This window comes from Thermomyces dupontii, assembly GCF_041956625.1.
Source record: "Thermomyces dupontii strain NRRL 2155 unplaced genomic scaffold VTN31scaffold_6, whole genome shotgun sequence".
Lineage (NCBI taxonomy): Eukaryota > Fungi > Ascomycota > Eurotiomycetes > Eurotiales > Trichocomaceae > Thermomyces > Thermomyces dupontii.
Window position 1 is genome coordinate 506,848 of NW_027192312.1, and position 25,724 is coordinate 532,571.

A 25,724-nucleotide genomic window follows, 5' to 3' on the forward strand; every position below is an offset into this window, starting at 1 on the left:
GTCGAATCCGCCGCATCGTCTCCAATGGCGTACAATGCCGTCGCCCAGGCCGATCATGACACCGACTCGCTCGACGGTCGATCCGATGCGTCCGACAACAGCAACGCACACCCCGGGCACACCGCCTCGGCCAACGGCCATGGCCCGCTCGACTCGGTGTTGCATGTGATCCGCCCCAAGAAGAATAAGAGCACCGCCAGCGACGAATACGAAATGGTGGAAGCCGAAGACTACGAGTGTCCGGATCCTACGAGTCCGGCACGGCCGGATCATCGCCCCCAACAGCCTCGTGCAGCGAACCCCGGACAGGAGGATCAAAACCAAGGGCCGGCGGCGGGATCGACGCAGCGACGATCGCCGTCTCCAGAACCGCTGATGCGATCGTCGACGAGCTCCGGCGTCGCACTTAGTCACCCAACGCCGGACCTGCAGTCCTTACAGGGGGCCTACGTGGGAAACGTCGAGCGACTGGAGGAGTTTGCGGAATGGATGAGTAGAACCTCGTCGGATCTGGGCCGCGAGCTGCGCAAGCTGGACCAGGAGCAGAAGCGGCAGGCCTCCGTCACCTCGAGCCCGACATCGCCGAAGCCGCCGCGCTCGGCCGGGTCGATCAACGCGGTCGCGCGCTCGGGGGGCTATGCTTCCAATTCCGCGAAGATGTTGTCCTCTCCGCGATCCTCCGTGTTTTCCAACTCCCGTCTGCGGTCCACCTCCGTCTCCGAGCCCTTGGAGGAGATTCCTCTCGATGACTCGAACAATGGCGATCCGGCCAGTCAGCGTCCCCCGCGCTCAGACAGTCCGTCCGCCGCGGCCGCACAAAACGCGGACCCTCAGCACCGCCAAAGTTTCTTGCCAGAGGTTCAGTCAGTCGGCGGTTTCGAGTCAGAGGTGTTCGACCGGCCCACGACCTCCCATTCTACCGATACCTACCGGCAAGCGACCAATCTCTTTCGCGATTTTGATGGCGTCCACTTCGTGCCGCACTCCAGGGAGTCGAGCCAGTCGCGCCAGATGTCGTTGATCAAACCTCCGCTCGCCGAAAACGCCGACCATTTCGACCAGCCGCAGGCGGGTCAGGACCTGGTCTATTACCCGGCGCCGATCCCCAAAGTCCTGAGCCTGCCGCAGCGTCTGTCCAAGCGGCCGCCGATTTCCGAGCACAACAAACGCCGCACCCAGCTCCTCGAGTCGATAATTGGGGGAAGCAATGACTCGAAGGCGGATGGTGACAACAGAAAGTCGAAACGACTGTCCGCCCTGCCACCACAGCTACGGGCGAGCGTCTTCTTCGACCAAGCCAGGTCGCCGCTGGACGTGCAGGTCAAGGACCACTCTGCTGTGAGTACCCTGGAGAGTGTGCTCGATGAATCCGTCAACGCTCCAGTGACGGCCTTCATCGACCATCCCATGGCAGGAAAGATTGGCAGGGATGTGTATAGAAGTTCGGGAAAGAAGCCCCGTAGGCTGGAGAAGAAAAGGCGAGGCGACAATGCAGGTCAAAGGAACTCGGAAGTCGACGTGGCCGACAACATGCCATTGCATCCTGGTCATGGCCAGGATGATCACGGCGACGGCAGCTCCACCGATGATAGCGCAAGTAGCGGATCAACTGGAAGCGAAACAGAAACTAATGATGGATCAGACGAGGAGTACGAGGAGCCCGTCTTCACTGGCCGACCCGCGACGCTGATTGCCGAGCTGGAGATGCGCAAACAGGAGCAAAAGATGCGGAACCGGACAGCAGGTACAACTGGCATGCATTCAACGCTCCTGGAGCTCGACGCCGTGGCACAAGCACAGCACAACGCGCGACGACAGAAGCACGTCACCCTGGCCTGGGAAGCCGAGGCCGACGAGAACCGAGATGGGGAGGATGATGAAGACGTGCCCCTGGGCATCCTGTACAGGAGCAAGCATCCGGCCCTGGTCGAGCAACGACCGCTGGGTCTCATGGAGCGCCGCGAGCTCGAGGAGAACGAGCCTCTGAGCCGCCGACGGGCTCGACTACGCGGCGAACCGCTCCCCACCCCTGCCCCGGCGCCTGCGAAGCGCGCCAGCACCATGAACTTGGCTCGCTCGTCGATGATGATGGGCGCCGGGGGTGACGCCTCCGCCGGCAACAACGGCGACGTCGAGAGCGAAGACGAGCACGAGACGCTCGCGCAGCGCAGACACCGCCTCAAGGGCCACAAACACATGGAGAGCGTCGTGTCGGCCGAATTCGAGAACGAGATCATGGCCGAAATCAAAAAGCTCCAGGAGCCGGACGAACCCAAGCCCGCGGAACAACCCAAGAAGGCGGAGCCCAAGAAGGCTGAACCGAAAGCCGCCGCCGCTGAAGATGATGAGGAGGGGGAAACCCTTGCGCAACGCCGCAAGCGTCTTCTTGCCGAAAGGCCTCAGACCCAGCACCAGCAGCAGCCGCCCGAGCAGTTCCTGGGCGGGTACGCATATGACAGCAACAGGATGCGACATAGCATGGCCAACATCCTCCAGGCGTATCCCATTGATCATGCCGCTCCGTCCATGATGGACAATTTCGCAGACCGGCGCGCATCGTCGGGCAAGACACTGCCCCGTATGGCCTCGATGTACACGCTGCCGCCGAGTATGGCGCACTACGCCCAGTACAGCCAGATCCAGATGCCGGCATACAATGTACCCCAGCATAGGCCAATGCAGCCGACGATGGATGAGCGGCAGCGAGAGTTTATCAATCGCTGGAGGGAGAGCGTTTTGCGGTAGTTTAATCAGCATGGTTATCGTCTTGAATTATCGTTTTGTTCTTGAGTGAGCGAACACGCATCTGGGGGAGCGTTGGGATCTCGGGTTCTACGTTCTTTTTACTTTTATATTATTCGATTGTTGAGATCAGGATGGGTGCCGGAGTCATGAGTCTTGCATGTAGCCTACTTGAGTATCGATTCGAATCATATCCTTAATTTTATCTTCAAGATCTCAAGAGTATTTATTCTTTCTGTCTAGCATCACGGCAAAAGTGTGCCTGTTTTTCAATGATGACGGCTCTAGCCTTGTTCATTGTCTGGGCTCGTATTTCCGCAGCGCGTCCGCCACGTTTCCCTATTTCAACATAGGACGAAATATTTTTAAACAAATCCGGCTGATAGATCATCAGGTATCCAGCATACCGGCCGACTAACTTATCGACCAGCCATTCTGAGGAACGGACGGAAAGAGGAAAAAGCCCACCGAAACAAACCGTCTCGAACGGCTGTCAACATCAAATCAACACACGACAACAAACCAGCGTCATTTACACGATGCGTCTGCGACTCTCCCGCTCCAACCACCCGTGAGCCGTCCCAAGACGCGCGCTCGCATACGAGCCTGAAAAAAGAAAAAAGAGGGACACTCCCTGGCCTTTTCTGGTGGGGGGTGAGGTGAACGATGGCGCCATCCACCGTGTTCTCATACCTGCGACGCGACCACCGACGTTCTTCCGCGGCAGTCCAGCAGCAGCCACCGCAGTCAGGCGGCAATAATAGCGGCGCGGAAGCAGCTGCGAGCTCGAGTTCGCTGGGTAATTATAATACGGCGTCGACGCTCCTCGATGACCGCCCGCCGCAGTTACCAGGCCTTCCGCAGACAACGGATTTGACAGAGACGTTCCGGGAAGTGGGAGTCGGGGGAGGAGATCTGAGCGAAGGAGGGGTCCTAGAGAAGCAACAGGCGGCACCGGCACCAGCGACGGCGACAATCGTTCCGAAGGGGGATGATGATAGTCAGAGTCCACGGAGCGATGGGCTGAGTATCGGTTCAAAGGCATACAGCACGTCGCATGCAAACCCGTCGCAGTCGTCGGTCGCTACAGACGGTCAGAGTCCGAAGATGTTGAACAGTCCGTGGGGGCGGCTGGGTGGCCGAGGCAAGAACAACAACAACGACAGCGGAAGCCCAGTGAGCGGTGGGGGTACAGGTGTGGATGCGCCGGCGCCGGGGAAGAAGAAGAAGCTTCGGATCAACACGAGCTTCAATCATGACGGGAGCATCAGCGTCGGCGGCAATTTTGTGGGAGGGGCATCACTGAAAAAAGAATCGGCAAAGTTAGAAGTGCCATCATCGTCGGCAGATCATGGCAGTAATAAGCCAAGCAAGACGAAGCGGCATCTACTCAATCCCATAACGCTGCTGGGCCGCAGGCGCTCGTCGCAGGTTCTCGGGGGACAGGATGATATGCCGAAGCTGATGCCGGCGCTGCCGGATGATTATGATCCGCGGATCAGGGGCAATATTGTGCATGATTTTTCAGCGCCGCGTCCGCGAAGGACGTTTCATGGGCGAGATGGACGGCTGGATGGTGGTGGGCAGCCTGGTGCAGGCGCAGAGGGTACGGAGAAGCGGGAAGGCGAACAGGCAGCAATCCAATATCATGGCGAGCATCGTCCGGTACTCCAGGGAGAGCCTAAAGGCGAGACCCAGCCGTCTACGATGCCTGGGTCTGTCCTCAGCAGCAACGATGCTTCTGCCCCTGAGCAGTCCGGGACGACGGAAGGTCAGTCCACGGCATCGCCCCCAAAGCAAGCAGCGCCGCTGCGACAACCCTCAAAAAGCTCCATGGATTCCAGCCGCCAGCGCTCGAATGGGCCTACCCGACTCAAAAGCGACGCGTCCCGGTTTAGCTTTGATATGGCCGGCGTCGGATCCTCAACGCAGGAGAAACTCCTCGAGGAGAAGCACAAGCAGAAGGAAGCCGCGCGGCGGGCAATGGCCCGCAGCCAACGGGCCAGCAACTACTACGATGACTTTGATGACGAGGATTTTGACTACGATGCGATTATGGATGATGGGGGGTTGGAGGAACGCATCCCAGGCGTCAACGCTGACGCGGAAGACGATGACGAATTCAGTGGCTTTGCAGGGATAGTCCCGCAGCCACCACCGCAGGCGCCTGCACCGCTGTTTGTCCCCAATCTGCCGGCCATTGCGGCCAGTCCGATCAGCCCGTCGGGCTCGAATCTAACTGTGCCGGACTCGACGCAGGATGCAGAGGCCGCGCGGACCAAGGCTGGTAACAATTTGCTGGCCCGGCAGTACGGCGACGGCCCGGCGCAGGTCGCACCGGTCCCTACTATATCGCATGACCAGGTACCGGTAGCGGCTCCTAATCAGGATGCTAAGCTGGCTGAGAAGGCTGCTTCGCTATCGGTCGACGATGATGATCTCTACTATGACGACGGCGAGTTTGGGGAGCTCCCCGCCGGCGACGGCAAAGCCATTGACGAGTCCATCTTTGACGACGAAACCAGCCATTTATATGCCCGCCAGTTCTACCCCGGCACGCGGATACCGATCCCCATAACCCAGCCGGCACAGGGGTCGACGGACGTGGCACAGCCATCTGACGCTGACGCGGAGCAAAACGCAGCGCTTGGCCGTGCGCCGAGTCTTGCTAGCGAATATCACCGGCAGCCGAATGGAGCCATGCGGCCGAAGTATCCGAGCGACGAGCCGCCGCGCCCTCCCAGTGGAATTCTGTCAGAACATAATCTGGAGGCGTTTCAAAACGCCCTGGCTCGCGTGGCTGATGAGGCGGAAAAAGAAGAAGAAGAGGACGACGAGGAACGGGGGCAGCGGAGCAGAAGCCCCAACGAATCTTCAAACGACAAAAAGAGTGTTCAGCATGCATCCGAGCAACGGCCCGCCGTCCCCCCAGACTTGGAGGATCCACTGGATGATTTCCACAACTACGACGACAACGACGCGTTTGTAGACGACCAGATCATCGCGGAAGCCAACGCGGAGGCGCTGGAGAACGATGACGAGGGCTTCTACGGCCAAGAGTTTGGCTTCTACGCACATCATACGGGGCCCGGGGAGGCCCAGCCGTATTACGGCGGGTACTTTGGTCCTGCCGGCGTCGAGGGCATCAACCGGCGGCACAGCAGCGGCCGTGGCAAGTTTCGCGAGCCGAGCCTCACGCCGATCACGGAGCGCAGCGAATGGAGCACGCGCAACTCCATCATCTCGCTTGCGGCGCACGGGGGCGGGCCGGCCGGCCCGGCGTCATCGCCGTCGACGAACCCCGCCCTGGCTCAGCTCGTCGACATGGGCGGCATCGACGAGGAGTTTTCGCTGGACACGCTCCGCAAGCTCCGTCGGGGCGCCTTTGGCGGCAGCAACGGCAGCCTGCGCAGCAGCGTGGGCAGTCTGTCGCCGGCGCCGCAGACGACGGGACAGCTTTCTCTGCCTGGAGCTCCTGCTTCGTCCCACCGGGGCAGCTTTCTGAGCATCCCCGAGAACAGCACGGTCGATGATATTGATGGCAGTTCCTCCGCGGATCCGCGCGTGTCTTCCTCCTCGCCCTTGTCTCCTCTTCCTCCCCGCGGCGGGAGCGCCCCTAACAGTCCCACTCTGGGACTCCCGCCGCATCCTCCGCCTGCTGCAGCGGGAGCACGGCGGCGATCCCTGGGTGACCCGGCGGACTTTGGCCGGCGGAAGGCAGGGCACAGCCGAAACAGCAGCTCGCCGAGTCTCGGCCAGACTGTCGGATACGAGTTATGATGGTTATGAATTTGCATTGGGTACCTCTTTATCTATGGTCGGGAACATATTCGCATTTGATGGATGGGCGGCTATTGTCGTGGATTTCTTTTCTCATTCTTATTATTTCCTGCTATTATTACTATAGAACTTGAGCATCTCAGCATGAAGTACTATACTATGTTCTGTACATTGGTCTGTCCTGTCTGGAGTTGATGAACCGACACCGCCTTCCTCTTGCGACCGTACGCTAGCCGAATTGCCGATCATCGGAGCTTAAATGCTGAGCAAGCCTTCCGATCCCGTGACTCCGTGCCGCTGCCGCCCGCTTGTCCGGCCAATCAGCAAACAGGCAAAAAAGCCTCACCTGCCACAGTCACAGCCTCAGCAGGGTCAGTCATACATTTGGGCATGAGTAAATTTGCCTTCTCTGAAGAGCAAATCAAAAACCGCAAATCAAATTCTTGCATTTTCTGTTTCTGATTTCTTCTCTTTCTGGGACTTTCGATTCGTTCGATGGCGGTGCCTTGTTTGGCCACCATTCCTTGGCTCTGCTGTGCTGCCTGAGGCATAGAATTCCCGTTTTGGGACACTCGCTGCAAAGACCTCCGGAGTATATGAAGTCATAGCCCGCCCCTGCCAATTCTTGGAATTCTTGGACCCTTGGCCGATTTTAGCGCCGCTGACATAAGCAACGTCATAGCCGAAACGACATCATTCCCGGTTCTCCGGCCAGACTCAGCTGCGACTCCTTTTGAGCTCTTTTTTTTGAATTCTCTTTGCGCGAATTCGCGGCCAATTGGCTCTGGGACTGTTATCGCTTGTGTCCCTGTTCGAAAACTTCCCTCTCTGAACTCTTCCTGTTTGTGAACAACACCTCCCGCTGCTTTTCATGTCCCGACGCGGGTAGATAGTCTTTTCCCTTTTTTCTTTTTTTCACCCTCTATAAAGAGTTTGTGACGAGTCATGTCCTCAATGCTGAGAGCTACGAGTCTGAAAAAGGCCGCCGCCGGCTCCGGCTTGCTGCGTGGCAGCTCCGTCTGCGCGGCCTGCCGCAGATCGGCCTCGTTTCTGGCGGCTCCGCGTTCGAACCTCCATTTGTCCGCACGCCGGCCTTTGGCGGTGGTGACGGAGCGTGCGGCGGCTCAAACACGCAGACAATATGCGGCTACAGCGGAGCAGACGAGTAGTGGGGTGGTAAGCTTCATATCTACCGGGGAAAAAAAACGGTTTGGACGTGAAGAAAAGGGAGGGCTAACGGGATACGCGATGTAGGACCCCAATGATTCTTTCCTGCAGGGCAACACCGCCAATTACATTGACGAGATGTACCTTGCCTGGCGAAAAGATCCGTCGAGCGTGCACGTCTCGTGGCAGACGTACTTCAAGAACATGGAAGAGGGCAACATGCCCATCTCCCAGGCCTTCCAACCCCCGCCGCCCATTGTCCCGGCTCCCGCCGCCGGCGTCCCGCAACAATTGCCGCATCCCGGCCCGGATTTGATGAACCATCTGAAGGTGCAGCTGCTCGTGCGCGCGTACCAGGCCCGCGGCCACCACAAGGCCAAGATCGACCCGTTGGGCATCCGCGGCGAGGCGGAGCCGCTGTGGTACCATAAACCGAAGGAATTGGAGCTGGAGCACTACGGCTTCACCGAGAAGGATCTCGACCAGGAGTTCACCCTGGGCCCCGGTATCCTGCCGCGCTTTGCCACCGAGGAGCGCAAGAAGATGACCCTGCGGGAGATTGTCGCCACATTGGAAAAGATCTACTGCGGCTCGTATGGCGTCGAGTACATCCACATTCCAGACCGCGCGCCCTGCGACTGGATCCGCGACCGCTTCGAGGTGCCGCAGCCCTACAAGTACTCGGTTGACGAGAAGCGCCGCATCCTGGACCGACTGATCTGGAGTTCGAGCTTCGAGGCCTTCTTGGCCACCAAGTTCCCCAACGACCGGCGGTTCGGTCTGGAAGGTTGCGAGTCGCTGGTGCCCGGCATGAAGGCGCTGATCGACCGCAGCGTTGAGCACGGCATCAAGGACATCGTCATCGGCATGCCGCACCGCGGCCGGCTGAACGTGCTGTCCAACGTCGTGCGTAAGCCTAACGAGTCCATCTTCAGCGAGTTCTCGGGCACCGCGGAACCCATGGAGGGCGGGTCCGGCGACGTCAAGTACCACCTGGGTATGAACTTTGAGCGGCCGACGCCGTCCGGCAAGCGCGTGCACCTGTCGCTGGTGGCCAACCCGTCGCACCTGGAGGCCGAGGACCCCGTGGTGCTGGGCAAGACGCGCGCGATCCAGCACTACAACAACGACGAGAAGGAGTTCAACACCGCCATGGGCGTGCTGCTGCACGGTGACGCGGCGTTCGCGGCCCAGGGCGTCGTCTACGAGACCATGGGCTTCCACTCGCTGCCCGCGTACTCGACCGGCGGCACGATCCACATCGTGGTCAACAACCAGATCGGCTTCACGACGGACCCGCGGTTCGCGCGGTCGACGCCGTACTGCTCGGACATTGCCAAGGCGATCGACGCGCCGGTGTTCCACGTCAACGCGGACGACGTGGAGGCGGTCAACTACGTGTGCCAGGTGGCGGCGGACTGGCGGGCGACGTTCAAGCGGGACGTGGTTGTGGATATTGTCTGCTACCGAAAGCACGGCCACAACGAGACGGACCAGCCGTCGTTCACGCAGCCGCTGATGTACAAGCGCATTGCGCAGCAGAAGAGCCAGCTGGACAAGTATGTCGACAAGCTGATCGCGGAGGGCACGTTTACCAAGGAGGACATCGATGAGCACAAGAACTGGGTCTGGGGCATGTTGAACGACAGCTTCGACCGCAGCAAGGACTACCAGCCGACGGGCAAGGAGTGGCTGACGTCGGCGTGGAACGGCTTCAAGACGCCCAAGGAGCTGGCGACGGAGGTGCTGCCGCACCCGCCGACGGGCGTCGACGCCGACACGCTGCGGCACATCGCGAACGTGGTCTCGGGTGCGCCGGAAGACTTCAACCTGCACCGCAACCTCAAGCGGATTCTGGCCAACCGCAAGAAGGTCGTGGAAGAGGGCAAGGGCATCGACTGGGCGACAGCGGAGGCGCTGGCCTTTGGATCGCTGGTCAAGGAGGGCCACCACGTGCGAGTCTCGGGCCAGGATGTGGAGCGTGGAACGTTCTCGCAGCGACATGCCGTCCTGCACGACCAGGAGACCGAGGCGACGTACACGCCGCTGCAGCATGTCAGCCCGGACCAGGGTAGCTTTGTGATTACGAACTCGTCGTTGAGCGAGTACGGAGCGTAAGTAGTTTCCGTTCTTCTCTTGATTTGACACCATTACTAACAAAGTATAGTCTTGGATTTGAGTATGGTTACTCGCTGACGTCGCCCAACGCGCTGGTGATGTGGGAGGCGCAGTTTGGCGACTTTGCCAACAACGCGCAGTGTATCATTGACCAGTTCATCGCGTCGGGCGAAGTCAAGTGGGTGCAGCGGTCCGGTCTGGTGGTGTCGCTGCCGCACGGCTACGACGGACAGGGTCCGGAGCACTCGTCGGGCCGGCTGGAGCGATGGCTGCAGCTGTGCAACGAGGAGCCACGGGTGTTCCCGTCGGAGGACAAGCTGGAGCGGCAACACCAGGACTGCAACATGCAGGTTGCCTACCCGACGCTGCCGTCGAACCTGTTCCACATTCTGCGGCGGCAGATGAACCGACAGTTCCGGAAGCGTAAGCCTCCCCCCCTGCTTTAATGACGAAAAGGGTTGAGATTAACGTATTCCCAAGCTTTGATCCTCTTCTTCTCCAAGTCCTTGCTTCGTCACCCCATTGCCCGATCCAACCTCGATGAATTCACCGGTGACTCGCACTTCCAGTGGATCGTCCCCGACCCCGCCCACGCCACCAACGAGATCGACGCCCCAGAGCAGATCGAGCGCGTCATCCTCTGCTCCGGCCAGATCTACGCCGCGCTGGTCAAGCACCGCGCCACCTTGGGTCTGCGCAACGTCGCCATCACGCGCATCGAGCAACTCCATCCGTTCCCGTGGGCCCAACTCCGCGATAACCTCGACAACATGTACCCGAACGCGCAGACCATCGTCTGGGCGCAGGAGGAACCCCTCAACGCGGGCGCATGGAGCTTCGTCCAGCCGCGGATCGAGACCCTGCTCAACGCCACCAAGCATCATAATCGTCGCCATGTCATGTACGCGGGCCGTCCGCCGAGCGCGGCCGTCGCGACAGGTATCAAGTCGATGCATATCAAGGAAGAGCAGGAATTGCTCGAGGAGGCGTTTACGGTGAGGCAGGAGAGGTTGAAGGGGGAGTAGTAAAACCGTTTTTTTTGGGGGGGGGGGGGGTTCTTCGATCAATCCATTCATTCGTTTTTATTTTTCGTTGTCCCCTTTATCTCTCTGTTCGGTCATTTATATGTTGTTTGTTGGAAGATTAGTATGTATATGCCAATCAGTCGAGTATGGATACGGTGGTTTATCTTTGCTCGAATGTGATATTATCGAGACTCTACAATTCAGCAGGAATACATACCTAGGTACATGTTTTCTTGGTTTGACGAGTGCAATTGTTAAAGAGAAAAACTCAATGGTATCATACATACAACGAAGGAAACTTTTTCTTCGCAAAGTAGAAAGAACAACCACAGTTAAACCTTCCGTTCCTTGATATCGAACAAAAAAAAAAAAGAATATCAATCGATCAAACGCCCCAAAAACGACAACAGGACAACAACAGAAACGCTGATTATCAATGCCATGCTCCAAACCATTACCATGAAATAAGAAAACAGATCAGAGAGGAGGAAGGAGAAAAGAAAAATAGGTTACTTCTTGAACATGTAATGCCCATACAAACCACCAACCTCGCCAACCGCAACCGGAATCTTACGCATTCCCCACCACCGAGCACCCATTTTCCACTTGCGTGACCCATCGTCGACACGCCGGGAAGATCCTTCCGGGCCGGTAGGGGGCTCGCGAACGTACCAACCTCTTCGCCCCAGCTCGCGGACCGTCCACCCGTTGGACCGCCCCGGCTTGGTGCGGTCGCGCAACGTCGCGATCAGCTTGTCGCTGAGCTCGAGCACCTCGAGCGGGGCACTGTGCGGCGAGACCAGCACGAGGGCCTTGGGGTTGACCAGCGTGCCGAGCGTGATGCAGGAAACGCGGCTGAGGTCGAGGTAGTGCAGCGCCGGCGGCTGCCAGGGAGTTGCGGTGTCTTGGTCTTGACCTTGCTTTTCGGGAGGGATGAAGAAGGAGTTGAGGTCGTCGGTCGTTAGCTCTGCATTGCTGAGGCCGAGTTCCTCGAGGTGTTTGGTGAGCGGGAGCAGCAGTGGCGCGTGCTCAGAGCGTATCCGCGCGCCGTTGAGGTTGAGCGAGCGGAGGGTAGACGGAAGTTTTGGCAGCAGCTCCGTCACGTCTTCGGCCTCCAGCAGCCGGTATCGTGACGGGTCTGCCATGAGGTTCAGGTATACCAGTGACTCCGTCACCGCCGGGTGGGTGGTCAAGAAACGCACCACCTGCGGCCCCGTCAGCCGCGTGCACCTGGCCAGGTTCAAGTGCGTGATGCGCGCCGACTCCGGGATGGAGAACAGCGCCGACTCCGTGATCTGCGTGTGCGCAACGTCCAGATGCGTCAGGTGGACCAGCCGCGGCAGCAGCGTCTCAAACGCCGCCGGTGACAGGCTGTTGCATTCGTGCAAGCTCACCCGCTGCAGCTGCGGCAACACCGCCGGTAGGTCTGTGCTGATGGCGTCCAGGAACCGACCCGAGAAGCCCTTGGACGCGCAGGCGCAGAAGTCAATCGCCCGCAGGTTCGGCAAGTCGGTAAACACCTTGCGGATCACTGCTGTGTCGATATCCTCCTCCACGTGCTCCTGGAACAGAAGCTCCATCAGATTCGGTAGCAGCTCCAAGCAGTCCAGTAGCGTTCGCGACGTTAGGTTTTGGATCTCTGCGTTCATCTGTCGCGTCCGGCCCAGTCCGACTGACGTAAAGTGCGAGAAATCCAGCCGCCGCACAATCGTGCCCAGGGCCGGGTACTGGCGCAGATGCCGCAGCAGCTTGGAGAAGATTACAGAGTGCGGAATGGTAATGTTGCGGTACAGCACGCTCAGCGTTGCCGAGTGCAGAGTGCGCGACGTGAGCAGGCACGACACCAGGTCCATGTTTCGCGGTGTGTAGCCATTCGGCGGGACGTCCAGGGCCAAGTAGGAAATGATTTGGGCTTGTTCAGTTAGCTCATCAAGTTTCTGTAGCAGGAAAGCCTTGGGAAAAATACGTACTGAGTACTTCTACAGGTAGACTCTCTATCGTCACACGTTGCTTCTCTGGCTCTTTGGGCTGCTTCTTCTTCTCCACCGGCCGTTCGTCTTCATCGTCATCCCATGCCCAGCCGCGAGACGAGCTTCGACCCAGGAATCGCAGATCACTGAAGCTCCTGCTCATGCGCCGGCCGCCCAAACGGATCTGCTTCCAGCCGCGGAAGCCTCCGCAGGGGCAGCAGAACTCCGGCGTCCGCATCGGGTCAAGCGTCATCGTCAGGGAGGACGAGGGCTTTTCAATGCCCGTCTTGGACTGTTTGCTATCCACGAAGGTCTGAGCGATGCCTGGAATACCGTCAACGTGCGCCTGCGCATGGCATCAGTCGTAGGCAAGGACATACCGTCGACGTCCTCCTTGACGGAGCCAAACGAGTCTCTGCGGGAGAAACTAGACGAGCGCGAATGTGTACTGCCCGAGGCGTGTGAGATGGGGGAGGGATCCCGAGAGTGCTGATCGCCCCTCAGGTTCTTGACACGGAGCGGCGGTGTCGCAGATGGATCCATCTTGACGCCGGCCTTTGTCTTTTTGTTTTTCTTCTTTTTTTTTTTTTTTTTTCGTGTAATTTTCCAGCCGAGAAACAAATCACACGGACGTTTTTTTTTGCAGATTCCCGATGTGGTAACCAGGACCGGGACCCGGCGCGGCGAGGCTAAGAGATGGGGGTTGGTGGAACTGCAACGGTTGGCGCAAGCACAGGGCACTGGGATGAAGCTTTCCCCGGATTCCGCGACAGATGAGTGGGACAGGGAGGGATGAGCTATGGTTGCTCTGAAAGCATCGGCGAAGGAGGGGATGAATATTTCGATTCTTCCAGCTCCAAGTAACCTAGAAAAGTATTGACCTAGGTGGAGGTTGGGTACTGATTTGGCTGGAACAGCAAACGAGGGACCATGGGGTTTTCAACGAATGTCCAGCACAGCACGATGACGCTGTTGGATCCAACCGGAATGGGACTGGAGGGGAACAAAAAAAAAGAAAAAGGAGCGGAGTGGCAACCAGCGACTCCATGGCGGCGATGGAGTCATCATGTACCATGGTGGTGACTGGTGAGGTGTGCTCGATGTCCCCATCAGGCAATTTGTTCTGGTTATTCTTGTTTGGACGTTCTGGGAATGTTTGCTTTGTTTGCTTGGCTTACTTCATCCTGCACCTGCCATCTACGATGATGGATCCTTGCTCCTTCCTGCAGTTCTTTTCTTTCATCTTTTCTTCATATTTCCTCTTTTCAGCTCTGAGATCTTCGATTTCTCAATCTCCTCCTCTTTTCCCTATACATGACGAGCATTCCGAATCATCTTGGCCAGGAAGCGAACAAGAGCCACTGGGAGGATTCCCATGACATAATCAAAACCACAAGCGCCGTCTCGGCCCAGCCTAGCGAGCTCCAATTTCATTCAGGAAAAAAAAAATCGAAGACCCGATTGACCCTTTGCGCACAAGGATTCCGCCCAAGTCCGTGCCCCAATCAAAGCGCCACTCTCCTTCCCTCGCTCCAAGCTGCCGGTGTTTGTGAGGTATCCTGAACTCTGTGAACGCTGCTGGAAATGGAATTGCTTTCCAATTGCTTTCCCCTCCGATGGCCCAGTTTCAATGAAGCTGTGCCTTAGGCACGCCAAGCCCGATATTACTCCCAAAAAGGCTTAGCGGTGCCCCTTTATTACATAACAAAAACCCGTGGATCGACCGGATTACCGAAAATTCGACTCAGCGGAGTCCTAGCCGAGGTCCCGTGACCTTCTCTGTCATGCAAGCGGCTATGACGCTAGCTTGATTGGGTTAGCGTTGGAGGATGACGTTCGAACGGTTCCCCCCTTCGCGGTTCGAGAACTCCATCCAAATCCCGACGTTTCCTCAGGAGTCAGGCCCCTTGGTGAGTGCACTCTGCAGTCCTACGGGCGTCTTACAGTGCCCAGGTCTGTAAGACAATTCCACCCTTGTTCTGAAAACTTTTGCGACCAATTGATATAATCAAGTCATCGTTGTTCAACCTACATCCAGTGTTCTACCCTGTGTACCTGGTGTCGACCAATTAACAAATCATACGTGGATGATTCCCAAAAACACAATAAAATAAAGAATGGTCAATTTCCATCGCACGCCGTATCCGTCAAATATTCTGACCTGCTTTCGTGCTCCGAAGATTCCGTGCAACTCGCTCACCGTCCTGCACGACCCCGTTTCATGCTCTCCTTGCATTCGTTGCAATACCATTTAACTAGATTCCCAGTCAGCCAATAAATCCGGTCACACGGCATACAGCCAGAGCTTACCGTTCTTCGGCGGTGGCTTGCTCAGGCCCACACACGACAAATGGAACCATTCCCGCGGACATGCGTCGTTGTCACACGCCACCATCTCCCCGAAGCTGACCTCATTGCAGTAGCAGTACCGCTGCTCTGCCTCGTCGTACTCATCATCGCCTTCCCGTGATGATTCTTCGTCCTCAGCGGCTGTCGCCCGTGGTCGTGTCCCCGTCGAAATGCTACCCGTCTTGCGGTGGCTGCGCTTGCTGCCGGGCGCATCATCGTTCTGGTTCCGCGTCGGTCGGCTGCGCGACTGCACCTCGGACAAAGTCGATAGGACCGGCGTGCTCGTTTTGGAGGAACGTCCCCGGCTGTTGGGGACCCTGGCGTCGTCGTCTGCACGGGCATCATCGTGAGCCGCCTCCAGGTGTCCCCCGCCGTTGCTTTCCTCTTCGGTCTCGGTCTGACGGCCGGCGTCCACGGTCGGTGTGGTTTTCTTGGAAGGCGCGTTCGGCACCGACTTGGAATCCCCTGGTTGGTCTGCCAAAGGCGCTGCATTAGATAAGAACCTGTCCGGGAAGCTTCAAGGCCAAGAGACTTACTGTTACTGGTGCGATTCCAGGTGGACGAAGGCGGGCGTTGGCGAGAAGACGCCGGCGCTTGACCGGCTCGAGACGATTGTGGTCGGTTGCTCGGACCAGGACTGGGGGCAGATCTCGGCGGGTTGAAGGTTCCGACCATGGGCGAGGACACGGGTGAGTTCGTATTGGAGGCGGTCGTATTGTTCCTGTACACAAATTAGAATACCGGGCCATCGTAGACGTAGGTAAAAGCCGAGACAAGTACCTTTTACGGGTAGTAGTTGGGGCATTGGATGTTCGTGATCTCTTCTTCACCTCAACCCCATCTTTCGAAGCCGTACGCCCCGTACTGGTAACGCCGCTCGCCGATCGTTCCATTGCCGTGCCGCCTGTCTGCACAGTAGCTGGCTTTTCGACCCTTCTTCGTTTCGCGCCACCTGCACCGGTGACCGAGTCCGCGTCACCAGCAGCGGCACGGCCGCGAGGCCCAGCACCTTTGCGGCCACGCGCGTCGTCGAAATCCGCGTCGGCGTTGCGCCGCTGCTTGCGAGCCAGGACCGCCTCGCGCCGCGCCTCACTACGAGATGCGTGTTCAGCCTCCAGATTGTGCGCGAAATGCGACGCAGCCTCTCGACGAGGCCGTTCATGACCTGTCGTCTTTGTGGTCGTCCGGTTGCTATACGCCCAATGCGTGAGGCTCCCCAGCCGCGCTTCCTCGCTGATTTCCCCGGCAATGTGCGGGAAGATCGAATCGAGTCGGAAGAGTTGATGGCTGAGCTCATCATTGGCATTGCTAATGACATGGTTCTTCTCGTCCGCTGTAAGCATCAAATCGGAGAGCGTGCGCCGGATACGGTCGAACAAAAGCCGGCGAGCTTTGCTTTGCTCGGATTCCTGTACGAGCATTGTGAGAAATCATACAATTGACAGGTAGACGTACAAGCAGAATCAAAGCCTTACTCACCTGACACCCTGGATAATCTCTAATCACCCCGTCAATGATCGGGGCCGGGTTCGGTGGACACGGCACCGGCTCGGAATCCAGCGCGGCCTGCAGCAGCTTGTTCAAATTCTCCTCCAGCGCCCATGCCTTGGCATCGACCTCTTTCAGCAGTGAGTTATGGCGCCGAAACTCCCTGGGAAGTGCCGTGATGGCGTCCGTGAAATGGGTCAGCGCCGGGTAAAAGCCGTGCGGGACGGGCGCCAGCGGCTGATCCTCGGTAGCAGTGCTGGGCTGTCCATAGAGCGACAACGAGCGGGCCGCTGTCTTGGACACCCGTGAAGGGTTCGTGCGAGTCTGGCGCGTGGAATTATTCATGGCGTCGTCGTTGCGGCGGTCGTGCACAGCAGCGGTCGTCGTCACCGAGGCGCGAGAGGCACTCGGAGCCATTCGACAGCGGTGGGGATGAGGAAGAAAAGGTCCAGCAGCTGTCGAATCATTCAGAAGCAAGAACGTAGAGACCGGGAAAAGCACAACCGCATTCGAAATACCCCAACTCTGGTATCAGGGAGAGGGGAACTGGGAGAGACCTCAACTGACGACGAACTCCAGCAGGAAACGCTTCTTCTATCTACCAAAACGGGTAGGCGGTCAGAACGGGCTCCCTATTAGGCTAGTCTATGTTACTGATAGGTAAGTTAATTTCTAGCACGTGACGATCATCTCGCTTCTTTGGATCGGCGATCACCGATCAGTCTGCGAGTGGCTCCAGCACCTCACGGCCCTCGTCAGCGCGATTCGATTCATGGTTATCCGTTGATCCCGATGGAAGGAGGAGGACCGCATCACACGTCTGTCCGGCCTACCTCAGGACCGTGAGACTGCGTCTCGATCTCGACCAAGGGCAGCATGGCGCCTCCGCCAAGCGGCTCTGCGGCCTACAAGAAAAAAGATGGCACGCTGACGTTGTCGAAAGACCGCCAGACGATATCATGGATTCCAGCCGCGGGGGGTGCCGGGGGCGCGATTCATATCAATGTCAAGAACATCACCAGTATGATTCTACCTTGGGAGTCTCTCTTTGTAAAGGCCAGGACTAAATTGCGTAGATCTCCAACAGACCCCGGCTTCGAATCCCAAGGTGATGCTTCGAATATTCGCCCAGCAGAATGATGGCCCGCAAGAGCAGTATGTGTTTAATTTTACGTCCAGCACAAATGCCCGCGCCGAAGCCGACGCGATCAAGGATGCGCTCAGTGCTGCCATCCAGGCGGCAAAGGCAGGACAGACCCCCGTGGCTGCTGCAGCTCCGCGAGAAGGAGTGTCGCCCGCTCTTGCGATGGCCCAGGCGATTTCGGGGAAAAGCGGCCAGCAAGCCTGGGACGACGACGAGAAGCTCAAGGCGGACGCCGAGTTGCAGCAGTCCCTGCTCAAGTCGGATCCGACGCTGCAGAAGATGTTCATGGAATCGCTGCGTACCAAGCCCGACACGATTTCGGGCGCGCAGTTTGTCTCGCAGTTCTGGTCCACGCGTGTGCATTTGCTGCGGGCGCATGTCATTGAGCGATCACAGACGCGCGGCTCCTACAACGTACTCTCAACGTTGAAGCCGCGGACCGAGGGTCAAGTCACAAAGCTGAACATCAGCAAAGAGCAGATCCAACTGCTCTTCCAGCAGCATCCGATCGTGAAACGGGTGTATGATGAGAACGTACCCAAGCTCAGTGAACAGCAGTTTTGGTCGCGATTCTTTCAGAGCCGGTTATTCAAAAAGCTACGCGGGGAGCGCATCACCGAGGCGGACGCCACCGATGCGGTGCTGGACAAGTACCTGAAAGAGGATGAGGCACCGCAGCGAGACGCAGTGGCCCATGTGCCGCGCTTTATCGACCTGGCAGGCAATGAGGTCAACCACAGCCAACGACAGGGGAATCGGCCAGACGTGGACATGCGGCCGAGCTCGCTGGACAAGGTGCCGATCATCCGGACGCTAAACTCACTCAGCGAGAAGATCCTGTCCAACGTCGCACCGGCCGACCGAAGTCCGGATGCCTCCGACATTGACGACTTGACCACCAATGAGCTGCAACTCCGGGATCTGCGTGGAGACGAGAAGCAGAACCGCATCCTCCTCAACATCCGCGATCAGAGCCGATTCTTCTCCCAGGGAAAAGACAAGGATGAATCGATGGAAGAGCTGCTCGGGAAGCGGGACCCCACGCAGATCCTGGGCTCCCTCCGAACGGACGTCGAGCAGACCTTCTGCTCCGACGAGTCTCCGCCTCTGTGGCGCCTCGTCGAACCAGATGAGGACGACATTGACGACGAAGCGCAGGCGCGCACCGTGGTCGGATCCCAGGTGAACTTGCAGCGTGCGTCAACGCAAATCTTCAAGGCCATCCGCGAGCGGAGGACTCAGACCGAAGGGTCCGCTGCCGATCCGGGGACAATGGGCCTGTCGCCGCCGCTTTTCGACCGCCTCACGCTGACCCATGCGACGACGACGGAGTTCTTGCACCAGTTCTGGCAGGCGTTTCTGTCGGGCAACCCGGATCGCGCGGGCGAGCTGGCATCGCTGGTGGAGTCGCTGAACCGCGCGATGGAGCGCGTGAAGGCCGTGGCCGCCGATGCCGAGGCGGAGCGCCAGGCGGAGATTAAGCGGCTGAAGCAGCATGCGCGCGACGTGCTGGCGGCGACGGGCAAGAAGGTGCGAGTTAACCTGGCGGCCGTCGGAGGCGGGGAGAAGGTGGTCAATCAGTTGTTGGGGCCGACCATGAAGGCTTTGGAGTCGGCGATCTCTCGGTATCAGACAGCGCTGGCTGAAGCGACGGCAGCGCGAGAAGAGGCAGCTTAGATTGTAATATAGAGCCTTAGTTAGAATAGTAGCTCTGGCTATATATTCTACCCTGTTGTTGTATACTGTACTTGGAAGTCTGCAGATTACAATGAATGTACTGTATCTCGCTCTGTTCGGACAACGACAACTCAGGCGGACAGTTTTCAACGTCAACCCATCCTCCAACACACCACGTTTCCACTCTTCAAGTATTTCTACTAGAGAAACAAGAAGCGAGTGAATGATTGCATAACCTCGAGCTTTCGAAAAAGAAAACAATGCTATCCTCCGGCTTCACCAACGCGCCCATCACCAAACGCCTCCTCATCGCTATCGTCTCATGCTCCGTGGCGCTCTCCATCTTCGACGCAAAGCACCGCGTACACATCCAGGTCCAGCCGCACCTCTGGCAATACGGCCAATTCTCGCGCGTCCTGCTCTGGCAGGTTGCCGGATACGCCAACTCGACCGAGACGCTGTTTGCCGCCATCCTGGCGTATCATATGCGAGTGGTTGAGCGGTTATGGGGCTCGAGAAAGACGGCTGTAACTACCCTTTCCCACAATACTCCGACTGCTTGATGTTGAGGCTGAGGGTGTCCTAGACGTTTTTGCTCATTGCGCTGGCATATACAACGATTCTAACGCCGCTGCTCCTGGCCTGTGTCGTGCGGCCGCTCTCGTTGAATTCCTGGAATTATCTCCCCTCGGGCCTGACGGCGACGCTTTTTGCCCTGTTGGCACAGTACCATGCGACGATTCCGCATACGTTCAAGTACCGTATCGCGACGACGACACAGGGCTCCCCGCGCCCGGTTGCCTCGGCCACAACGGCGTCGGTTTCTAGTCGGGACTCGAAGCCATCGCTCACACTGCTCCTGTCGGACAAGTCTACGACGTACCTCGTTGCCGCACAGCTGGCCCTCTCGCAGTTCCCTTTCTCGCTTCTCCCCGCCGCCGTTGGCTGGGCGGTCGGCGTGGCGTGGCGGGATGATCTGCTGGTGCCTGCCGCCGCGGCGTCTGCGTCGCGTGGGTGGCGCGTCCCGGCTTGGATGGTGGGGGAGAAGGAGGTTTTCCGGCGGACTGCTGCTACCAGTGAGGATAGTGAGCGGTATGAGACGCTACGAAGGCGGCTGGATGAAGCGTCTGCGGCGGCGGGCAGTACAAGTAGTGCGGTGGATGCTGCCGCGACGGAACGGGGGCAGCAGAGGAGAGTGCCGCTGTTGGATCGATTTAGAGGAACTTTTTAGAACAATAGATTGGAATAGATTCCCATCATCCATGTATAACAATGAATTCCATGATACATGCCCAAACAAGCCTTCAACGCCCAAACGCCCAACAACCTCGAATTCATGATCGCGGCGCCAACCCAGGAACTCCACTGTACCTCTCCTCCCGCTCCGTCTTAAACATGACCTGGATCCAAAACTCCTTGCTATCCTCATCCCACCACTCCCAATACCGGCCCTCACGGCGATCAATCTCCCTGGCCTGCAGCTTGAACCCACAAGTCTGATACGGCTCCGCCGCGACCAGCAGGTACTGGAAATTCTTATCCGGAGGTTCATCGACCTTCTGCTCAAATGCAGACATGACGCGCACGCGGGGTTTCACCCCAGGAGTGATCTCCTGATACTGCAGCTGGAACAACAGACCCAGTTGCCTTGTCAACGGGTCCCGCACCTTGGTGATCTTGTAACCGGGGCGACCGATCTTGACGACGTTCTTCTTAACCTGCACGCCGCCCATGGCGCCGGGTAGGAGGGCGGCGTTGGCGGCATCTTGGTTTTTCCCTTCGCGCTGCTCGCGCGCGGCGCGCCGGGCGAGGTTGGTTTGATGCTTGCGCCCCTGTGTGTGGGCGAGGTAGGAGCCATCGTTCTGATGAACCGTCAGGCAAAGACGACACTCGAAGCTGCCGACGTGGTTCTTGAAGAAGTACGGGTCCTTGTCGAGGTCGATCGTCTCCAGAGCGAGCTTGCGCAGTCGCTCGCGGCGGTCAGCGTTGGTTAACGACGCGGAGGCGACGCCACCGCCGCCGAACTTGGAGCCGGCACGATTCTATACTTCCGTCAGAGATCTTCCTATCGAGTATGAACGCATCAGGGTGACCTACCTGGTAATCCATGGCTGCGGCTTTGCTCGGCTTGTTCTCAAATGAGCGGCAACTGGGAGAAATCCATCCAAAGGCGGACAGAGCTGGCAGAATCTCCAAGTCATGATTGGTCAATTATTTACCCCAATCGTAACGTTACCGTAACTGTATATAGACGACTACATCCATCTACTGAGCGACGCTGCTATGTGCGGTATCATGAGCTAGTATAGATGACGGAAAAGTACCACATCGGCCAGCGGCTGTCGTTTGACGGTGCGTTGTGCACCGTCCGCTACATCGGGCAAGTCGAAGGCCAAAAGGGCGACTGGCTCGGCGTCGAATGGGACGATCCAATTCGAGGCAAACACTCTGGGCAGCACAAGGGGAAGCAGTACTTTGAATGTAAGGAGCATTGTAGAATTTTTTTTTCTTTCTTTTTTTCGACCGACTTGTGCTGAGCTCTGGCTTAGGTCTCAGCAGACAACCGACAGCCGGGTCGTTTGTTCGACCAACCCGGCCCTCAGAGCCGCCGCGGGGCTTCCTCGAGGCGCTACACCAGAAATATGCATCGGAGTTCGAGGAAGCGCTGCGGAAGCAGCAGCAGAACGAGAGAAATGATGGTGATGGCCCGCTGCATGCGCCCATCGTTTTCAACGGCAAAGTGGCCGAGGAAGTCGGCTTCGACAAGATCCGTCGGCGGTTGGCCGAGCTGGAGGAGCTGCGGATCGTGTTGTTAGATGGGCTGCGCGTAGGGGGTGTGTTTGGCAATGACGACGTTCAGTCCGAAGAGCAGCGTGAGGCGGAGCTGGAGAAGATCCGGCAGACCGCGCCCAAGATTGCTGAGCTGGATCTCAGCAGGAATCTGCTGGAGCGATGGCGGGATGTCCGGGACATTTGCGCCCAGTTTGAGAATCTGAGGAGTTTGAAGCTCAAGTACGGATTCCTTTTCGATGTGTACTCTACGTTGATCTAATATTCTGGTAGTGGCAATCGGTTCGAGGCCGTTCAGCCTGGCCTAGTGTTTGAGCGGATTGCCGAGTTGCATCTCGATCAAACCTTCATGTCGTGGGATCAGGTGCGGCATATCAGGCTAGGTCAAAGATCCGAATACCTAACATGGTGCAACAGATAGCTGCTTTGACGCATCAATTTCCTTCGCTTTCGCGGTTGAATGCGTCCTTCAACCAGATCTCCTCCATCACCACGGCGCCAACGGCGACCATCCGCAGCCTGACCTTGGAATACAATGAGATCACTTCATTGTCTTCCATTAGGGTGCTCTCGGAGTTGTCGAACCTGGAGCATCTTAGCCTCCGTGGCAACAACATCACCGTCGCAAACATTGATGATGATGACCTCCAGTTCTCCCCTACAGTCAAGTTCCTGGACGTGTCACACAATAGTATCGACTCGTGGTCCTTCGTCAATGCATTGCCGTTGCTCTTCCCCGGTCTTGAGTCTCTCCGCATCTCAAACAACCCGCTTTTCGACCAGCCCGTGGGTCCCTCGCGGGTGACGAATCTACCGGAGCGGCCCATGACCGTGGACGAGGCATTTATGCTGACCCTGGCACGACTCAAGAATGTCCGCGTCCTGAACTACAGCAAGATCTCCCCGCAGGACCGGTCAAATGGCGAGCTGTACTACCTCTCACTGATTGGCAAGGAACTCTCAGCGTCTGCCCCGGCGGATGAGCCAGCCATCCTCGCCGCCCATCCTCGGTACACCGAACTCTGTGAGACATACGGCGAGCCGACCATCAAGCGCGCCGGGGACGGCTCGCTAGGGCCTCAGGTCAGCCCGCACTCGGTGGCGGCCCGGCTCGTCAAGTTCCACTTTCATGTGGCTGGCACTTCATCCGGAAAGGACTTCGCCGCAGGAAAAGCGGCTCAGTCTTGTGACATCCCCCGCACTTTTGATGGCTATCGTGTCCGCGCCATTGTATCCCGGCTCTTCTCCCTCCCGCTTTTCCGGTTCCGGCTCATCTGGGAGACCGATGAGTGGGATCCCGTCGAGGAAGTCCACGTGGGTGGTGAAGAGTGGGACAGCGATGCTGAACATGACGACGGCGATCAAGCAGCAAACTCCGGCTCTGATGGGCGCGTTGTGGTCAACGCGGATGGCACGCGGTTCATCAAGAGGGAAGTGGAGTTGATGGACTCGGTGCGGCCTGTAGGGTTTTGGTTCGATGATGCCCTGCGAGAGGCGAGGGTGCGGGTGGAGATGATTGATGGATCATGAATGATTGGCTTGTCTACGGCATGAGTTAGATGTACGAATGCAATGATTCTACATACTCGGTTCTCTTTAATGATGAACGAGCTACTCGTTGACCAGATCTGTCGGGTCTCATTGAGGTGCTACTAGAACACAGTCAACACACAGCCCCATGAAGGGCCCGACGACTCTCATCGAGGCAAGAACATCTTGGCTCTAGCTGGCTTCATACCATTTATTCTCCCTGCAGTCAAGGTCACAAAAGGCAGACGACCAGTTTTTTGATGTCAACAACCCTCTCCTGCCAACTCCGGCAATTAGTTGCCGAAATTACGTATATTACCTAATTACTTGTAACTTCTTAGTAAGGTTAAGTGTACTCGTACCCTAGGTCCGCCGTCCGTTCTTGAGGTCGCTGCTGCTCGGTTCAACGACAACACACGAAGTCTGATCTTGCTCAAAATGGCTGAATACTGGAAATCTACGGTAGGGAAATTCCATTCAGAGTTTTTCCGAATTCTGCTGATGAAACCAGCCACGGTACTGGTGCAAGCAGTGCCAAGTCTATGTTCGCGACACTCCATTCGAGCGGAACCAGCACGAAGCCACCGCGCGCCACCAGGGCAATCTCAAACGCTTTCTGCGGGAAATCCATCGGAACAATGAGCGGCAGGAGCGTGAGAAAGAGCGCGCCAAGAGCGAGGTCGAGCGGTTAAAGGGACTCGCTTCGGGATCATCGGCGGCGAGGGCTGCGTCGACATCATCACAGCAGAGTCGACCGACGGTGTCAGCAGCTCCTCCGCCGCGGCAGGCCACGGTGGAGGAGCGGAAGAAGCAGATTGCGCAGTTGGCGGAGATGGGAATCGCCGTGCCGGATGAGTTCCGCAGGGACTTGGCGCTGGCGGGAGAGTGGCAGACGGTTTCTGAGCGAGTGATCACGCCAAAAAAAGATGAGGAGCAGGAGGATAATAAGCCTGCGGAATCGTCAGCGTTGAATATCGGGGTCCGGAAGCGCAAGCATGAGGGCGATGATGAGGAGGATGCGGAAGAAGAAGCCAAGATGCTGGATGCGAAGCAGCCTCGGAAAGCATGGGGGTCGGGGTCCCGGGGCTACCCCGGTGCGGCTGGGGATGATGATGATCTCGATGCTTTGCTGGCAAAGACGTCGAATCTGAAACGGAAAGAAAAAGACCCGGCCGGTGCGGGGACTGCGTTGGATTCGGAGGTTAAAGCTGAAGAGAAGGACGCGGCCACTACCGAGCCTTCAACGACCGATACCCCGGCCGCTGATCCTGCTGCGGCGGTCAAGAAAGAGGAGCCAGAGGAGGAGAAACTTTCAGATGATGCTGCACCTGCAGAGGCTGTGCCGGCTGTCGTGTTCAAGAAGCGCAAGAACAAAGCTGCAAAGAAGTGACTTGCTCGCGGGCATGGAGATATGGTTCATCTCCGACTTTAGATCCCACTTGGGATGGTACTGAGCTGCTCTCAGTGTCCCTCTTGGCCTCTAGAGAGGTGAAAGGCAACCAAGCACAGCTTGGATCAACCCCCTGCTGGAGCCCCGGACTGCCAGGACGGATGCAGGACAATGCAGGGCATGGTCTGCATGTTTCTGAGCATGCTCCCAGTGATTCCTTGAGGCAGAGGACATGTACACTACAGTAGACCGACCAACAGCTCCAGCAATCCCAGGCTTGAGAGATTCCAGCTCAACTTCCTGATTGGGACTAGCGTACGATCTGATTGGACTCCCACGAGAGCTCTTCATAATTCTTCAGTTCTGTGAACACTTTCTCTTTTCCAATCCACAATTGTTTGTTTCTGTGTTTTTGTGCGTTGCTGTGTGTTGTGCTTTTTTTTGATCTGCGATCCTGCGCTTTCCTTCTGTCTCCAAATTTGTTCGTTTTCTCCGCACCGATTCCGAGCTTCAAAGTCTCCGCCTCGTCTCACTTAGGCCCGCCTTTACCGCGG

General features: G+C 57.7%; 9 protein-coding genes across 9 annotated transcripts; 6 read left to right on the forward strand and 3 right to left on the reverse strand.

Annotated features, from left to right (window-relative positions):
• Positions 1 to 24: 24 nt before the first annotated feature.
• Positions 25 to 2,745, forward strand: VTN31DRAFT_6025 (uncharacterized protein; the record flags this gene model as incomplete). The annotated part of the gene is made up of 1 exon (XM_069406590.1): positions 25 to 2,745. One exon carries the CDS (start codon positions 25 to 27, stop codon positions 2,743 to 2,745), a length of 2,721 nt encoding a protein of 906 aa, XP_069259107.1.
• A 663-nt stretch (positions 2,746 to 3,408) lies between these two features.
• VTN31DRAFT_6026 (uncharacterized protein) lies at positions 3,409 to 6,522 on the forward strand (the record flags this gene model as incomplete). The annotated part of the gene is made up of 1 exon (XM_069406591.1): positions 3,409 to 6,522. The coding sequence occupies one exon, from the start codon at positions 3,409 to 3,411 to the stop codon at positions 6,520 to 6,522; it is 3,114 nt and encodes a 1,037-aa protein (XP_069259108.1).
• Positions 6,523 to 11,341: 4,819 nt separating this feature from the next.
• VTN31DRAFT_6027 (uncharacterized protein) lies at positions 11,342 to 13,345 on the reverse strand (the record flags this gene model as incomplete). Its single annotated transcript, XM_069406592.1, has 3 exons — positions 11,342 to 12,744; positions 12,803 to 13,126; positions 13,183 to 13,345. The coding sequence occupies 3 exons, from the start codon at positions 13,343 to 13,345 to the stop codon at positions 11,342 to 11,344; spliced, it is 1,890 nt and encodes a 629-aa protein (XP_069259109.1).
• Positions 13,346 to 14,998: 1,653 nt separating this feature from the next.
• On the reverse strand, positions 14,999 to 17,056 carry VTN31DRAFT_6028 (uncharacterized protein; the record flags this gene model as incomplete). The annotated part of the gene is made up of 5 exons (XM_069406593.1): positions 14,999 to 15,057; positions 15,113 to 15,637; positions 15,688 to 15,872; positions 15,932 to 16,560; positions 16,631 to 17,056. 5 exons carry the CDS (start codon positions 17,054 to 17,056, stop codon positions 14,999 to 15,001), a joined length of 1,824 nt encoding a protein of 607 aa, XP_069259110.1.
• Positions 17,057 to 17,515: 459 nt separating this feature from the next.
• Positions 17,516 to 19,460, forward strand: VTN31DRAFT_6029 (uncharacterized protein; the record flags this gene model as incomplete). The annotated part of the gene is made up of 2 exons (XM_069406594.1): positions 17,516 to 17,660; positions 17,716 to 19,460. The coding sequence occupies 2 exons, from the start codon at positions 17,516 to 17,518 to the stop codon at positions 19,458 to 19,460; spliced, it is 1,890 nt and encodes a 629-aa protein (XP_069259111.1).
• A 260-nt stretch (positions 19,461 to 19,720) lies between these two features.
• Positions 19,721 to 20,691, forward strand: VTN31DRAFT_6030 (uncharacterized protein; the record flags this gene model as incomplete). Its single annotated transcript, XM_069406596.1, has 2 exons — positions 19,721 to 19,987; positions 20,047 to 20,691. 2 exons carry the CDS (start codon positions 19,721 to 19,723, stop codon positions 20,689 to 20,691), a joined length of 912 nt encoding a protein of 303 aa, XP_069259112.1.
• A 103-nt stretch (positions 20,692 to 20,794) lies between these two features.
• On the reverse strand, positions 20,795 to 21,569 carry VTN31DRAFT_6031 (uncharacterized protein; the record flags this gene model as incomplete). The annotated part of the gene is made up of 2 exons (XM_069406597.1): positions 20,795 to 21,502; positions 21,558 to 21,569. 2 exons carry the CDS (start codon positions 21,567 to 21,569, stop codon positions 20,795 to 20,797), a joined length of 720 nt encoding a protein of 239 aa, XP_069259113.1.
• A 200-nt stretch (positions 21,570 to 21,769) lies between these two features.
• On the forward strand, positions 21,770 to 23,780 carry VTN31DRAFT_6032 (uncharacterized protein; the record flags this gene model as incomplete). Its single annotated transcript, XM_069406598.1, has 4 exons — positions 21,770 to 21,941; positions 22,010 to 22,472; positions 22,524 to 22,614; positions 22,668 to 23,780. 4 exons carry the CDS (start codon positions 21,770 to 21,772, stop codon positions 23,778 to 23,780), a joined length of 1,839 nt encoding a protein of 612 aa, XP_069259114.1.
• A 438-nt stretch (positions 23,781 to 24,218) lies between these two features.
• Positions 24,219 to 25,170, forward strand: VTN31DRAFT_6033 (uncharacterized protein; the record flags this gene model as incomplete). Its single annotated transcript, XM_069406599.1, has 2 exons — positions 24,219 to 24,242; positions 24,292 to 25,170. The coding sequence occupies 2 exons, from the start codon at positions 24,219 to 24,221 to the stop codon at positions 25,168 to 25,170; spliced, it is 903 nt and encodes a 300-aa protein (XP_069259115.1).
• Positions 25,171 to 25,724: the final 554 nt, after the last annotated feature.